General features: G+C 42.9%; 1 protein-coding gene across 1 annotated transcript in view; it reads left to right on the top strand.

The window, feature by feature from the left end:
• Positions 1–17,284, top strand: part of LOC138302262 (trichohyalin-like) — a 250,555-nt gene that overhangs the window by 103,540 nt on the left and 129,731 nt on the right. The window contains exon 7 of the mRNA XM_069242564.1: positions 12,272–12,323. Within this exon, the coding sequence (XP_069098665.1) occupies positions 12,272–12,323 (52 nt within the window). The remainder of the gene's footprint in view (positions 1–12,271; positions 12,324–17,284) is intronic.

Raw genomic sequence — 17,284 nt, 5'->3', positions numbered from 1 at the left:
TTCTTTTAAAAACATGACACTTGAATAAATGTCTTAGGAGTTCAAGATGTGGTATGATCAGAGTGACACATCACATAAAGCTATAATATTGATTTGAAAGCATTATGGCAGCTGTAGTCATTGACCACTAACTGGGTAGCTATTGTTGTGTACTATACTAAAGAATGACTCCACGTAGGATATTGTGAGATCCAAATGGCCGTTTAGCACTGCACCCACAGGCTGCAACTGCAGGCCTGAGACATGTTTAAAGGCCCACTTAAGTGGGTGGCACAACACGTGCTGCAGGGTCACTAGCAGCCTTTAATTTATAGTCCCTGGGTACATGTAATACACATTAGTAGTGAATTATAGGTAATTTAAATATACCACTTGGGTGTAAGGTAATTTCACTATGATTAAATGAGAGAGGACAACTACTTTGGTACTGGTTAGCAGTGATAAAGTGCACAGAGTCCTAAGGGCCAACAAAAACGGGTTCAGAAAACAGGAGGGTAAAGGCAAAATGTTTGAGGATGACCTTGCAGAGAGGACCAAGTCCAACAGTTATGTGCTGACTTAAAAAAATATCTTACACATGCATACTAATTATTACTGTTTTGACCACTAATGATGTGCACAAGGGCCATACAAAGAAATTAGCATGCATGTTGTTGCTTTATATGAATGGGCAGGGAAAGGAAATTACACACAATGGTTACTTGTTACGTCAGCGTAACAACTTTCTGCATTAAGCTTAGATATTTGGCTGTTGTGATAATATTCTGAAAAAGCAATGAGATTGATAGATGTGGAGACATTATAGTGTAGTAAGAAAGAAGGACTCCATAAGCAATTATCAGAACATTTCAAATATCTTAAAAACAATTTTTAGAATTAGAGGACACAATTCAGTCTACTGTATTGCAAAGAAAATATTAGCTGCTGTCTAATATACTGTGCATGTACTCCCCTGTCTCAACTGGGATTCCTGCATTCTTCAATGTGTAGGATTCTGTACACCTTTTCCTCCTAGGGCAAGAGGTTCATAGGCCTGGGAAAACCACCACCACCACCAGTCCGCTGGGCTGTTAGGTAGGCTTTAGAAGCCAGGGGTCTTACCATTCCTGCAGCTCATTTCAGCGCTTCCTGATTTCCTCCTGTGAATGCCTGCTGTTAGATACAGAATTCACTCTAAAAAAAATTCTCTCCCACATTTGCCTTTTCTGAGTAGGAGTTGTACTTTCGGCTCCAAACAAGTGTGGCTCTACCCTAATTGTCTCATCCACCATGACTGTCAATTCTGTGTCTGTAAATCTTGGTTTTCTTCTGCCAGCTACGGTTTAAAAATAAAACGTAAAAAAAGGTAAAGTAAAAAATAACTGTTGGGTAGATAGAAAAATAACAGAAGGAAAGGAAATTAGATTGACAAAAAACGCCTAGCAGCTGCTGCTTGCTTCTTGCTTCTGAGAAAGGCAAAGGATCATGTTATGGCATGGGGTGTCTTTTCTAGTTGGTTCTGCAGGTGTGACTACTTAGAACATTACTATCAGGTGTGTGACATGTGTCCATCTTTAAGACGCAAGGCTCTACCTTGGCAAAATAAATCGGCGATGCATTTACTCCAACAGAACACCACTACAAGTTAACCCTGATGACGAACTTATATACATTTTGCTGGCAGTATCCCACCACGTCAACGGAGTGTTATCTGACGACAGAGGATTAATCTTCGTCTGCATGGTAGAACCACGAGAAGGACACATCGACCTTCACCAAGACTGACGACAGATCGACCTTCACCAAGACTGACGGCGGTTTTCCTGTACATTTTAGTTACTCTGCCAGGCCAACGGACGGATTTAAACCTCTTGTCACAGCGGAAGGATGGCCCGACCTCTAAGAGCTAAGGGCCAGATGTAGCAAAGGGTTTTTCCCATTCTGTGTCAATGGGAAAATGTGTTTGTACATATGGCCCTAAGTTGGGTCCTATATGTGGTAGCCTGGATGAAAGTGCATGCCTTAAGTTAATGTTTAATTATTATTTTAATTTTAGTTGTGAAGAGATGTAGCGTGTCACCCAGCACCTCACTCTAAAGACATGCACACATCCACAAACTCCTATGCCCTTTGGGGTGAAGGATATAAAAAAGGAAGCTGGAATGCTCAAGCCAAGTTGGTCCCAAACAAGAACCAGTGTGTGCACATTTACTTATGCACGCCCCCGATTGACCCTTCATGCTGATCCACACCTCCGACTGAGATAAACACATGGAAATACTTAATTAAGTAAAAAAATGAAGATTTATTGACCTATTAAATGGAGGTCCTTTTCTTACTGTGAAATATGACAGCACTTAAACACACCACAGTCCCCGCAATCTTGCACATCGAGGCATGACGTGACACAAATAAAAGCAATCAGTCCACCATAAATATCGAGCTAATAACAAACAACGTCCTCTTTCTTTGATGCAGCCATGAAGACTACAGGCTGTGTGTAAAGGGAAATAATAAAAATTACAGAAGCAGTGGGGCTACATTAGATGCTCCTGTCCTCTTCGCATTTCCTCGTGCTATGACTGTCCAGTACCAAGAAAGTACTTCTCTGCTGGCCTTTCACATTCCAGTATCATAGTTGGTGCTTGGGGTAGCAACCATTGTCGGTAGAATTGAACGGAAAACATACTTTAAACAGATTTCCCAGGATGGGTATCTACAGAGGTGATATTATATTCACCTCCTTTGTCTTTAATAAATTCAAGACTCTCCTTCACTACTGGCTAGGAGAATCTGCAATTTCATTATGAGACTAGAGAGTCATTTTATGCATGTTCAAAGCATATCAACAACAGTCATCACTGCATGATTCACAATAGAATGGCTTACAATAGAATGTTTAAAAACGTTGATACCCTTAACCATTGTTTCCTAAACTGTGGGTTGCGACCCAATGGGGGGTAGTGAGCCTTTTTTTGGTGGGTAGTGAAATTCCAATAAATAAAGATCCCTTTGATTTCTGTATTTATCTTGTCACATTTGCTGTACTTCAAAGACAGAGGTCAAGTATCAGGCTATGTCTTCTGACAAATTGCTGCTTATTTTTTAACTGGGGGACAGGTGTTTACAAACTCCTCTCACTTTGTAGTCAGAAAAAGAAAAGTGAAGTGAATTATGTGACAATCTTGCTGGTATACAAAGTGTGAAAGAAAAGGTTGGGGGGATTGTTATTTTTTGTAACACACAACAGACTACAAATACCTATAAATGAACTGTACACATTCAGCAGAAAAAAATGAGAAAATTAAAGACTTTAAAATAAATTATTAAGTGTGATGGAAGGAAAGTTTTTAATAGGATCAAGGTAAAACAATCCAATTGGTGATGTGCAAATGATAAATATTCACTGAAACCTGATGTTCACACATTACCATTCCTGTGCAACATAGTTTTGCTAGTAAAACTGTATGACTGTGCAGATTTAGTGGCCACTTCAATGGAAAATGTGCTGTCTATAAATGACAGTGTGCTGCCAAACGATGCATTAGAAATTGACCGCCTCATGTCTATTAAAGCTAGGTGGATCACAAAAGGCTTTTCATTCTAAAAAGTAGGTTGTGGGTCTATAAAGTTTGGGAAGCACTGCCCTAGAACAATCTGCTGCCTTCAGGATGTCCTTTAACGTATGCCCATCCCAGAATGCTGTAGAAGCCATAGCAAATCTAATTGGATATCCCCCCAAAATATTCTGCAGAACTCTGCCAAGTGCCACGGAACTCAGATCAGAATAACGCTTATTCTCTGTGTCCCCGCACTCCTGGTGATTAATCATGCAAATTAGCTAAGGTCAGCTGATAGCGTGTGTTGGCAATGGCCCTCTCTACAGGGTCGCCCACAATCTTTTTGCCTTCCTCCTCCTACTTTTCTGCATTTTTGCTTGTTGGCCTTAAGAGTCTGTGCACTTTACCACTGCTAACCAGTGCTAAAATGCTCATGCTCTCTCCCGGAAACATAGTTTTAGGGAGAGAGCATATTCAATGTACCTGTAAGTCTCTTGTAGAGTGTATACCATATATCCTGGGTCTGTAAATTTAATGCTACAAGTGGGTCTGCAGCACGTATTGTGTCACCCGCTTAAGTAGCACTTTAAAATATGTCCCAGGCTTGCCATTGCAGCCCGAATGCAGTGTTCTACTGTCATGTTGTCTTGGCATTTAAACCCCCAAGCCAATCCCTAAACCCCCTATTATTACATATGTCACCCCTAAGGTACGCTCTAGGTAGTCCATAGGGCAGGGTGCTATGTAATTAACAAAGTAGGACATGTACTTTTAAGTTTTGCATGTCCTGGTGGTGAATAACTTCCCAATTCATTTTTCACTATTGCGAGGCCTACCCCTTCTAAAGGATAACATTGGAAAATCCTTATTACATTTAATTAGCTGTAATTTCTAAACTAGAGGAGGTAGATATTTCATGTTTGGTATCTATGAATGAAACCCTCTTTAGTGATAAAGTCAAATTTATCATTACAAGTTGGAAATTGCCACTTTTAGAAAGTGGGCATTTTTCCTTCTTTAGCCCTCTGTGCTTGCAGCCTGCCTTAGGTCACATGACTGGGTGTAACTCAGTCCATTGGAGCTGAGGAGCGTCACCCCACAGACAAAATCCCCCAGACTCTGCCAAGAGATAAAAAATAAAATGGGAACAAAGTTAATTTATTAGCATTTAATTTTTCATCAACCTGTCCCGAACTGAGTGTCAGGGCGGGGTGGAGCCAGCTGAGTGGCAGCAGCAGGGGGGAGTGGTGGGCTGCCTGTGTACTTAAGTTTAAAGTGTGCATGCCTCTTTGGCTGAGTCTCTGGCGACGGCCAGCCAGACATGCGCACTTTAAACCTCTCAACCTAGCTGTCTTAGATAGCTGGGTTGAGAGCAAGCACATGCCTCCAGTGCCCTCGGGAGTCCTGAGAGAGGCTGCTCCCTCTAATCCTGGTGCTACTGTCATGCTGGTTAACAGCCTGAGAGAAGCAGCAGGATCTGTTGAGGGAGTTGGATGGGGCCGGCGCTAGAGCCTGGAGAGAAGAAGAAAACCTGAATGAGGAGGACGTGTCGGTCAGCAGCTTGCAAACAAGTTAAGTTACTTTTTATTGCATTTATTTTACATACCCCCGCCTTACAAGTAGTGTACACCTGCATGCATCCACCCACTAGGGACCCCCATGTAGCCTGGTTTTGACTCTGAAATTCCCATTGTGTCACCTTTCATTGTTCCTACATTCACACAGAAAATACCAGGAAGCTGGGTAGGTAGCTACTGGGCTACAGCTATGTAGCTGATCAATAACATAGATACATACATCGCCTGTAACAGTGAATAAAATTACACCACAGAACAGCTACAGCTTTACAGGAGAAACAACAATAGGGAGGGCAGTCCTAATGAGGACATATCTCCTTAGTTGCGTGTAATGGGGAGAAATAGCATATGGCATCAGCTATGGGAATGGTTGTATAGCTTGGCTAGGGGACCCAGAAGTTTGCAAGGTCGTCAGAGAAACTGCAAAGGGGGGCGTAAGTCTCGTGGTGTGGGGGAACTTTGATCCCTGGTGCACCGGTGGTCAGTTTAGCTGGCGACACTACTGACAGTACCACAAATCTTATAATTTTGCCTATTACCTGTTGTGCCCACCTTTGGGAGCCCCGGCTGTGGCATAGCGCAGTGGTGAAAAGTCAACAGAAAGGCCTGCGACGCAGGGTACTCGGTAATTGTCCTCGTGAATTGCAAAGAAGTTGAAGCCCCTGGAGCTGTATTACGTGGCCGGCCGCTTTGATGATTAGTACCATCTTTGCATAATGTATTCCTGTGTAATTATGCACTGGCCCCATTAAGTGTTTGTTGTAGAAATATGGAGGTAATGAAGCTTCTCCTGGGGAAGTGGATAAAGCCACACATCCTCTTCCTCAAAAATAGGTCTTTTTAATAGCGTCCGGGTCACTGATTTAGCCACCTCGCGGGCCTTAAGGGGGATGTGGGGAGATTTTGAAGTTGGTTTTGTTTGGCAGTAGCTATTTCTGGAAAGGAAAACAGGAGAGTGGCTTCCACGTGGCTGACTCGTTGGGGTGTGCACAAGTCCATTAGGCATGGCTTCACTGAGTCAGAGTAATTCATAGCATGCACACTTCTTTTACATCGATTCCATGTGGTGTGCTAGATTAAAGTACTGCATTTTTGGTGCACATTATCATGCCATCTACAGGATAAACAGCACACTTGTGTGACCCACCACCCATTTGGCCGCCCCATTACTCTCAGTAGTTGCCGGCCGCCCCTGTTGTAATTGACCTGACAGTTGAGACTTTGTGAGTTCACTTCAGAGAGCCACACAATAGTAGGATTAGTAGAGACTGAGTGGCCTTTCAACTGGCATGATGGGGACGATGGGCAGAGCTGAGCACAGCCCACTTGTACCTGAATAGGCTATGCCACCACACAATAGGCGTAATGACTCTGTATTGTCAGTGCAGCCAGTGAGGAGCCAGAGCAGGGGAGGCAAGAAACTCCTGGAACTTTAAATAATCTTTCTGGAAACTTCTCCCACATTCTAGGAGCAGGGCTCCAGGGTATAAAAGTACAGCTCTCAGACCCACTCTTCAGTTCACTACTGGACCTGAGGAAGGACTCTCAGAGGTCTGTCTCCTGTTGCCACCTGCTGTACACTCTACCAGACTGCTGCTGTACCTGGAAGGCTGCCTGGAGCCTGCCTTGAAACCTCAGAGGCCAGCTCTGCGGTTGAACCCCGTATCGTCACCTGCACCCAGGACTTCCAGAAGTGACTCCAAGGTCTAGTTTGCTGGTCTCCTGATCAGAGCCACAGATTCCCACTATCTTGAACCTGCACCTAGACCCAGCCTGAGTGCATCCTGAACCCCCAAGAGGTCTCCATCCACTCCTGGACCATTGATTGTGGTGCTTAAGGTGACTAAATACCTGTAGTTGGTGCTTTTATCTTGTAGGTACTATTTTGAACCTTACACTTTAAAAATTCATATAGCTAGTTCTACTGACTGGGTTTTCGTTGATTTGGTGTCAAATAATTTATTAAAATTTTCTCTATTCTTCTAAATTTGTTTGGGATTTTTATTGTGTTGTGTTTTCACTGTATTGCTCTTTGTGTGCTGCATTAATACTTAACACATTGGGGGTCATTCCGACTCCCGCCGGCGGCGGTAACCGCACGCCCGGCGGGAGCCACCGAATGACCGCACTGCGGTCAAATGACCGCGGCAGCCATTCTGGCTTTCCCGCTGGGCTGGCGGGCGACCGCCAGAAGGCCGCCCGCCGGCCCAGCGGGAAAACACCTTCAACGAGGAAGCCGGCTCCGAATGAAGCCGGCGGAGTTGAAGGCGTGCGACGGGTGCAGTGGCACCCGTCGCGATTTTCAGTGTCTGCTTGGCAGATACTGAAAATCAATGTGGGGCCCTGTTAGGGGGCCCCACGACACCCGTTACCGCCATCCTGTTCCTGGCGGTGAAAACCGCCAGGAACAGGATGGCGGTAAGGGGGTCGGAATCCCCATGGCGGCGCTGCAAGCAGCGCCGCCGTGGAGGATTCCCTGGGGCAGCGGGAAACCGGCGGGACACCGCCGGTTTCCCGTTTCTGACCGCGGCTGTACCGCCGTGGTCAGAATGCCCATGGAAGCACCGCCAGCCTGTTGGCGGTGCTTCCGCGGTCGTTAGCCCTGGCGGTCGGTGACCGCCAGGGTCAGAATGACCCCCATTGTCTCTAAGTTTAGCCTACTGCTTTTTATGCCAATCTAACCAGGGTTCAGCACAGGTTAAATTAGTGACTTTTTGTGGTTCACCCTGTAAGGGAGTACAATTGTTGCTTTACCAGGGCTCACACCCCAGTCACCCAACAACCCAATTTCCCACAGCGTATTTTTAAGGATTTCCTAGCTGTAAGAAGCCAACCAGGACACATGTTCCAGGTCCCATTTCAATGGATGGCTAATTTTTGTTAACCTCTTGTGACCTTTTTCTTTCAGCTGTTAATCATGGACTGTACACACACAGACCCTGCAACTGCCAAGCCATCACTTCTGATAACTTTTCATCTAACTGTTCAACTGTCCCAGTTTCCCCACAGATAAAGTGCTGCTAGATTAGGTTTGTGTCCCAGCAGTGTCTTTGACTGCAGCACTGTGGCCCAGAGAGGATTCTTCTTTAAGCATATGATGCACTAGAGTGTCCCATGGCTAGTGATGCTGCTGCACTGGTAAGCAGCAAGTAATTAACTAATATAGGTGACAAATTGCATTATCTCCCTATGATTCAAACAAGCGCAAGGCTAGATAGTCATCCCTCATGCTAGAATATATACAGCTGTGTTATATGCCTTATCCCTTTCAACAATCTATGTACCAACAGATATTCCCCAATTGGTTTCCCCCCAAACTTCTGGCGCTCTGCTGAACTGTAACTGTTCTGTATGGTTTTTTTTACCAGCTGCCAGAGATGCCACAACTTTAGCACCCCTGTGACCTCTGATAAAACTGAATCAATATCCCTTTCCAGATACTAGCTACTGCAACCTTCCTAGGCTAAACTGTAAGCTTTGACTGTACCCGTGCCACAGGAAGCCCTGATGTAACCAGAAACTGTGACCAAAAGTCCTAACACATTTGTAAACATCCTGAAATGTTCTATGACACTAGGCCCAGCTTGTCCTGCAGGGCCATATTGTTCTTGTGGCCACAAGGACTCTTCAACATCTGTGGGAACACTGTCAGAAGGCTAAGACAATCGAGTGTCCGTTACAACAGAGCCAGGTACCAAGGCTAACTCCTCCACAGAGCTATCTCCATTACCACCTTGCTGATTGCCTGAGAATTTGAGCTAGCCAGCTGGCCAAAGGTTGAAAATCTTACTGCCTTCCACCAGACCAATCTTAAAGGAAAACATCAGTTGCTATTCTCTCTTGATCTGGGCTCCAGATAAAAAATGTCTCCAGTTGAGCTGGTAAATTGGAAGCAAATATACTTATCCTGACTGAACCTCAAATCTCCACTAGGGTGCCAATCCAAACTCCACTCTGCCCTCATAGACATTTCTCGAGTAGCAATCTGCCACCACCTCGGATGGACCCGGAAGGTACTCAGCAACCCAATAGATTTGCTTTTGGAGACAGAAACCCCACAGAGACCTGGCTAGCTCTGCTAGAGTGCTAGAATGGAATATTCTTCAGTACTATTAGTGGGAGGTTAGAATCAGGAAACAGTAGAGACTGCTACATGATTATGTACTACAGATGGTTGAAAATTAGATCTGTATTTGTCTTTGACAGTAGTTGTGGAGAGAATCTAGCAAAATGTTTCTTTTTTAAAGTGAGGTTTAGGCCTGGTGTTGGATTTGACTCTCTCAGCATGGTCACCCCAAAATGTTTTGACATATCCCCTCTTGTTTTTCTGAATTTGGCATTGTTGGCCTTAGGGCTCTCTATACCCTACCACTGCTAACCTGTGTTAAAGTGCTCACTCCCTGAAACATGGTAAAAGAGACTTACTCCTTATTTGTCATATTTACTTATAAGTCCCTACATAAGCCCCCATAAAATGGTATACCATCTACCTAGAGCTAGTAAATTAAATTCTACTAGTGGGTCTGCAGCACATATTGTGGCACCCAATTAAGTAGCCCCTTAAAACATGTCCCAGGCCTGGCATCGCAACCTGCTAGCAGTGTTAACTTGCCAATCCGACCTGGTAAAATAAACCTTTTGCCAGACCTAAAATTCCCTTTTTAATACATATTAATTATCTCTAAGTAGGCCCTGCACAGCCATTAGGGAAGGGTGCATGCTAATTAAAAAGTTGGACATGTATTTTTAAGTTTTACATGTCCTAGTAGCAAAAAACTTACAAATGTGTTTTTTAACTAGTGTGAGGTCTACCTCTCCTATAGGATACATTGGGTTCCCTTATTACTTATAATAAGTGCTAATGTTTAATTGGAAGCAGATAGGAAAATACTGTTTGATGTCTGAGGAATTGTAATTTATAATCCTCTATATGGTAAAGTCAGATTTTAAGTCACAGTTCTGAATATGCTACTTTTACAAAGTTTGGTCCCTGCAGCCAGGTCCTCGGTCTCATGATTAGGTGAAGTTGTCAGTTGGACTTTTGTTTATTCCTTCCAGACAGCCTCACAATAAAGGGACTTGTGTGTCTTGATCAGCCATGTCAGGCAGGGTGGCTTGCACTTCAGAAGGTTGTGCCTATAGTGCCAGCTGACAGACTATGACCAGGGCAGGAAACTCCAGACACATCTGTGAGGCGAAGCCCCCTAAACTTTCTCACACTTCAAAGAAGTCACCAGGTATAAAAATAGGATCCTCAGACCCACTTTTCATTTCACTTCTGGACCTGCAGAAGGACTCTGAGGTCTGTCTGCTGCTGTGGCCTGATATGTACTTCAGAGGACTGCCATGCAGCACCAAGAAGGACTCCTCTACTGCTGTAAACCTGCTTTGTGCCCTGAGAAATCTGCCCTGCTGCTTGAGACCAGTTCTTCTATTTGAACCCAGGACTTTCAGTCACTCCAAGGGTTAGTTCACTGGTCTCCTGATCAGAGCCCCAGGGACGGAAACGGCTGCAACCATCTTGAATCAGGGCCTAGACCCAGGCAGAATGAGTCCTGACACTCCAAGTGGTGAAATTGTTTTGTCATTCTTTAGCAAATACTGTGATAAATGATGGATGCTTTGTCGGAAGAGAGTGAGCAGCATATACAGGTCCCCTTAAATATCCACACAGCTAATGCCAGCAAAGTCAATATCTGTGCTACAGCAGGATTTACTTATATTCTAGGATGGATTGGTTGCACTCTTTTACATGTGGTGACCTCAGGTAGACAGGAACAAGTGTGCTGAAGCAGTAAAATGCTACACACTACTTATGCGCAAAAGCTGTGTGATGTGGAACTGGTGTGTTAGGTGCTCTGGACGAAACCACAATGCTATGATCCTGATGAGAAACAACATTGGTAATTCTTTGGTAACACATGGCTGTTAAGTACTGGGCAAGACAAATCAATCCTTACTCATTAAGATTACAGTGTATTATGACTGTCGTAGTGAAATTTCAATATATGTCAGCTTTGGGGAGTTGTTAGCCCCTATGACTTAAACATTGATCAATGTGAATATGTGTAACAAGTTACATCAGCCACTTTGCACAATATTGATGTTTCTCAGCCAAGTCACCTTCTAATCAACCACAGCACTTCCAACTCTCAATACTGTCACCTTGGATTCCTCAGACCTTAAGACATCCTTTCATGTTTTCCACTCCAGACATGTTGAAGATGGTCATAATTGTTGCTTTTAACAGCTTGACATGGCCTGGGGTGAAGATATATCACTAGTTGCTATGCCATTCCATGCCATGCTCTAGTGCTTTTGCTTGGCAACTTGTTAAGCACCTAGAATTTCAAGGTTTAGAAACAGTTTTTTATGTTCTCATCATGTGGATATGTTGATTCAGCATTGATTTTGGCCATTATCTCCTACAAGCCTATTTTTGTGTGTGCTTAGTGGCATTTTCAGCATGAGAGGGCACATTAGACAGTTACAGTGTCTTATCACCTCTTTGACTATGTCATCCAGCTCAGGATCCGTAGATGTGTACTTTTTTTACCTGCCTGGGCCAATGATAAAATAGTTTGGCAGGTTTCTAATGAGGGATGACTGAGTGATATAAGAGAATGGCAGTGGATTCTGTTTGTCTTGTTTGAAAGTGCTTGGTCCTAACATATTGAATGTTTGCACACTCTCACACAGGAAGCAGTTGTTGATGTACTTTTGGGATGTCATAAGGTCCTTTTGTGTGTTGCTCTGGCTGTTTTGGTTCCTTAGGGATTCATTTCCTCACTCCCTGGACTTCCAGTGCCTGAAAATCTGCACTTCCTGTTGGTTTATGCATGTGCTTATGATCGGGTGCTGTATTTATCACACATGCTAAGTAACATACCTTCGGTATTTAATACACGCTAAATAACATCCTGTCAGCGACTGATATCCTGAATTCTGCTTTGATTCATTTATTTTATTTTTTTCTGCCTCTCACTCTATTTGTAGTTATTCTTCATTGGTTGCATGCTTTATGAAGTGAACTTTATGTGTGCAGATACTCTTCATACTTTATTTCTCTGTAGTGTTGCTTCTCTGATTAGATTTTGCCACCACAGCTTACCTCGATTGTTATGACTGAAATTTTCTCATTGTTTTGTTTTCCAGAGCTGAAAGGGAGAATCTGCTTAAAACTTCAGCAGACAGAATCACAACACTGGTAATATTACTCTACTTTAAACTGAATATTCGAGTCAATGCCCAATGTACAGATATACCAGAGGGTACCAGCCGTTTATTAGTAAAATGTGACCGCCAGAGACCTTTACACTCTTTACAGTTCTATTTTATGAGCCTGCTGCTGAGTTCATCATAACATTATGTAAGAACTTCCTGCTGGACACTGATTCCTTTGTGCCTAATTATAAAAATTATAAAGTCTGCTTTCACCCCGTCCATAATTTAGTTTTTTCATTTTAGACCCATAAGAAATTACATCACCAACACACTGCTGCACAACTCTCAAATCATTTTAATGCCTACATTTATAAAAAGGTTTTGCGTTGGGTTTGCATTACTTTTTTAAAGCTGACCCAACTCTAAATCCGTTGATTTGTAACAAAAATAACACAACACAGCGCATTGCTCTGCCTTGTCTCAGTGGGGAGTTCTGTGGATGGTGCATAGCCGTTCCAGTGCATCCACCCATGAATTTTGATGCCGATCCATGCCTACAAAAACCTTTAGACATGGAATAGTGCCAAAACCTAGGGCCTTCCTGAGGTTGGGTCATTATTTCTTCTTTGCATGTCTGCTACATTCCACATTTATGAAACTGCCCTAAATGGAAGTACTCCTTCCTGCACAGAAACTATCCTGACCACAATGCAGACTCCCTGGCTCAAGGGTGCCAGCATTAATTAGCACTAGGCAGCACGAAGTGGGCCAGCACATCTATCTATATATATATATATATATATATATATATATATATATATATATATATATATAAATAACCAAGTGGCAGTTGCACTAGGTAGGTATAGTTAGGACCTAGTTTCTATATAAAAAGTTTTTTTATTTGCCTATATCTATGGCGCCACTTGAAGAATCTTCAAGAAAATTTTCAAAAACATTTGTCAGTCACATCAGCTGCTGTCTGGAAAGTTTAGGGGCGGGGGCCAGGAAAAAGGGAGTGCCCAAAACATGTTTTCCCCATACATTCTTCCATAGGGATTTCGAAACGCAATAGCACTGAAACTACTGGACAGAATTACACCAAATTTTGCAGAAAGGTAGGCCCTGGTTCAGAAAGCGACCCTTTTTTTGTTTTGGCATAATTCTGTTCAGTAGTTGTTGAGAAATTAAGGGGAAAACACATTTGTATATATAGAGCCGTGAAGGATTTGTGACTCCTCCCAATCTCGTGCTGAGATCTGATTGGCTAACAACACTTCAACAACAGAAGCTGTTGAAGTGTTGTCAGCCCCTGAAAAAAGTAAAAAATAAAGAAAAGGGGCCAAGGTACGAACACCCTGACCCCTTAGCCGATGGTCATGGGGATAAAAAGCATTCTTCTTTTTTTTTTTACGGGTGGAGTCACGGTGGATTCGTGGGTCTGCTGTAAAATAAAAAGAAAAGCAGTGTGGGCTCCTATGCTTCGTTATTATAATGCCCTGGGGTGGACCAAGTCCCAGGGCATTTGCTTAAAAATGCTGGGGGGCTCCTGGTCCCCTCCTGCTGCCCCAGGGACCACTACCTCCCTGGGGCCCTCACTAAATCTTATGTGGGGGGGGCACACATCCCTACCGCTGCCCCAGGGATCACCACCTCCCCAGGGCTGTAATTAAATATGCGGGGTGTGCAACACCCTGCTGCCTCAGTGACCACCACCTCCCTGGGGCCATCACTACATTTTATGCTGGGGTAGATAACTCTAACTATAACTGGTGAATTTCTATTATTTGGTATGATTAAAATGTGAGCCTAACTATAACATCCCTGTAACCTTTGGCTTTATAAGTGAATATATATATATATACATATATATATATACATATATACTTACATATCTTTTGTGCTGTTTGATGAACCTTCACAAAGTTTTCTATACTAGTTTGCCACTCACTTCTGCTGCTGTTTGGAAAGGTTTGGGGTGATTCATCAAGCGGGGGCCAAGAAAAATGGGGGGTCCCAAAATGTGTTTTCCCCATGGAATTTCCCATAGGGATTTTAGACATGACTTAAGTCTGAACCGCTGGATGGAATTACACCATATGTGCCAGAAAGGTAGCTCTTGGTTCAGAAATAACCCTATTTGTAATTTGGTGTAAATCCATTCAGTAGTTTTGGAAAAAGAAATATAGATATCTAGAGACACGGATCCTTTTCAGATCCGTGGGTCCCCGAGGATCTGAATCCCAATGGAAAAAAACCTCACCCACTCACACACCATATCCACGCCGCAGTATGGGGTTGAGTGCATTGGGGGAAGGGTTGGCAGCAGGCTGGGCCTTGTGGCCAACCCAAGTGGCGCCCAGCCTTTGTTGGTGGTTGTATTAACATACTCTATTTATATATTACTTTACATTAAAAAACACAGTAATTCACTGGAAAAACAAAGGCTATACACAGACGTTATAGTTAGGTTCACGTTTTACCTACACAAAAAAATTCAGCAGTTATAGTTATACTTATACTTATTTGAAAAAACTATAACTTTTGCCATTAAGTAACTTTACGCCACGAGTTATAGTTTCTCAACATAAGTATAACTATAAGTATAACAATAACTCCTGAATTTCTATGGTTTCGTGTGGGTAAAACATTACACACACACAATGAAAGCTTTCTATGTGATAAAAGCCTTGAAATAAATAACAAATGTATTAGGTTCGAGAAACAGGTTTGATCTTGTAACTCCACAGATAACAAGGGGAAAAAGGTCTAGTAAGAGAATTAAAACAAAAGTGCTATAAATTGCTCCATCACAAACCCTTCTAGTTATTAATTGGTATGTCTGCTGGGCTACCATTTGACAGAAAGACTGCATTATTGATTCTGTTTCATGGTATCTTCATTGATATTCATAAACATTGAATTTCTGATTGATACTTCTCACCATATATTCCTCACCTTTTGAATATTCCTCAGTCACTAGGCTAGAATTAAAAATGTTACTAAAGTACTCCTGGATGCAAATGGGTGGTGTCGGGGCAGCTCCAAACCCAAATTGTTCTTGACTGGAAGTGGCATGTGGAGCTGCATATAAATGTCGCTCAAGTACACTGACATTAGCTCCTTTCTTTCTGATAGATTCTTCTAACTGCAGATCCCACACTCTTTAGATATACCCCAGCTGTTAGAATGAATCGAGGAACTTTTAAAACATTAGCCCTGTGTGTCGATAAGTGATGTTGTGCTGCTTCACGCCAATGTCGTTCCACTGTGGAAGTAATGTGTGGAGCCACATATAACTGACACCCAGGTGCGCTGAAGGAGAGTTCCTTTTTTTCTGCACCACCAGATGTGGATCAGTGCTACCTCATGTCTCTTCACAAAATTATTATTTCTGAAGTTGTACATAAAAATCCAGTGTGAAAGAGAAAATGTCAACTCCAGAGACAACAGGGTTTAAACCTTGTATGGACTATCACAAGCAAATGTCTGTGACAGATCTCCATCAGGCTGGCCTGTGATTGGAATGAGACCTGGAGCAGCTGTGCCTTGATGAAACTTAAAGCCAATGATGATGCAGAAGCTGGATGACGAAGCTCAACTTATTGTGCTTTCGGACTCCAGGCCAGCATTGCTTCAACCTCAACCAAGGCCACGCTTGATCCACTTGGTCCTCGCCCTTTTGGCAACTTTTAAGATTCCAATACTTCAGCTTGCCTCATATGAACAGGGGTGGAAGTTAGTTTGAGGTCTGCTGGTCACCAGGTAAAGTCACACAAGGAGTTTTTTTTCTCCAAATATCACTACTTCTGTTTGGGAAGGAGCTGCATCAATCGTGATGTTTAGGATGTCAGTCAGTTCTTCACTGAAGCTACTGGTGAGTCCCTTGTCAAAGTCATGGTGAAAGCACAGGTCTGAAGGGGGTCCTGAGTGCATGGACTTCATGGTTGTGGTGGTCTCATCTATTGTGATGGTGGTCCACGTGGTCAGTAGTATTTAAGGGATGTTAAAGGAACTCCACAGAAGAGCTGGGCTCATGTGGAATTGGATTATAGGGTCATCCTTTCCAGTAGGACCCACTCTACTTTCCTTCTTCTAAGCATCAACAAAACGCTTGCGGCTACACATTCTTTTTCTCCTAAAATAGGAAGCCTTCATGCTCCCTGCTTCCTATATGCGGATGATTTAGAAGCAATGTAAGGAACTCCCATTGACCTAAAAAAGGAAATTGGCAGAATTCAAGAAGTATTTACATTTGTAAGAAAATGGTTTAGTGGGCATTTTTTCTGGGGTGTTTATGTGGTTTATTGTTACTGGAGCATACCCAGAACATTGGAAAGGTGCCAAAGTAGAACCCATCCATAAAAAAGGTGATCTGGAAGATCCCAAGAATCATTGGCGTAAAAAAGGAAATTGGCAGAATTCAAGAAGAACACACGTATGAATAAATTAACAAGTCTGATAAAACCAAAGTATTTGGCAGGAAGCAACATGCCTGGTCTCAACATGTAAACACACTAAATAAATAATAAAACCCTTTCAACCATTGCCGGGTTAAGAAAGTTCATATGGTACTGTAAAAGGCCCATCTCTCCTTCCTGCATTAGCAGCTTGTAATTTAATGGTCCCACCGTAAGCCTTATATTGAGTGGAGCTACTGGGCTTGAGCTCTTATTTAGAGTGGTAAAAAATAGAATTGTATTCCTAAATAAAATTCTGTCTTTACAGAAGTGTGCAATGGTTTCAGTCACTGAAATGGAAATCCGGACTTCAATCCTGGTCTTCCACCGCATTGGTACACTCACTGAGATATTGGAGCAAACTAATATTGTCTGAGCATCTTAAACTTGCCAAGGTATTTTACAACGAGATAATTGAAAGTGAACTCAGGTGGGCAACAAAGTTTATGCTGCTACATGTTATGGCAGCTACACTGAAGGTTAATAATTTTAATGTTGCTTTACGCTTAGCCAAATTCAAATAATTGAACGGGCTGGGTCAGAG

The sequence above is a fragment of the Pleurodeles waltl genome, chromosome 1_1 (genome assembly GCF_031143425.1).
Source record: "Pleurodeles waltl isolate 20211129_DDA chromosome 1_1, aPleWal1.hap1.20221129, whole genome shotgun sequence".
In the NCBI taxonomy this organism is placed as follows: domain Eukaryota; kingdom Metazoa; phylum Chordata; class Amphibia; order Caudata; family Salamandridae; genus Pleurodeles; species Pleurodeles waltl.
The sequence above is the reverse complement of the archived record's forward strand: the minus strand, read 5'-3'. Positions and strand labels throughout refer to the sequence as shown.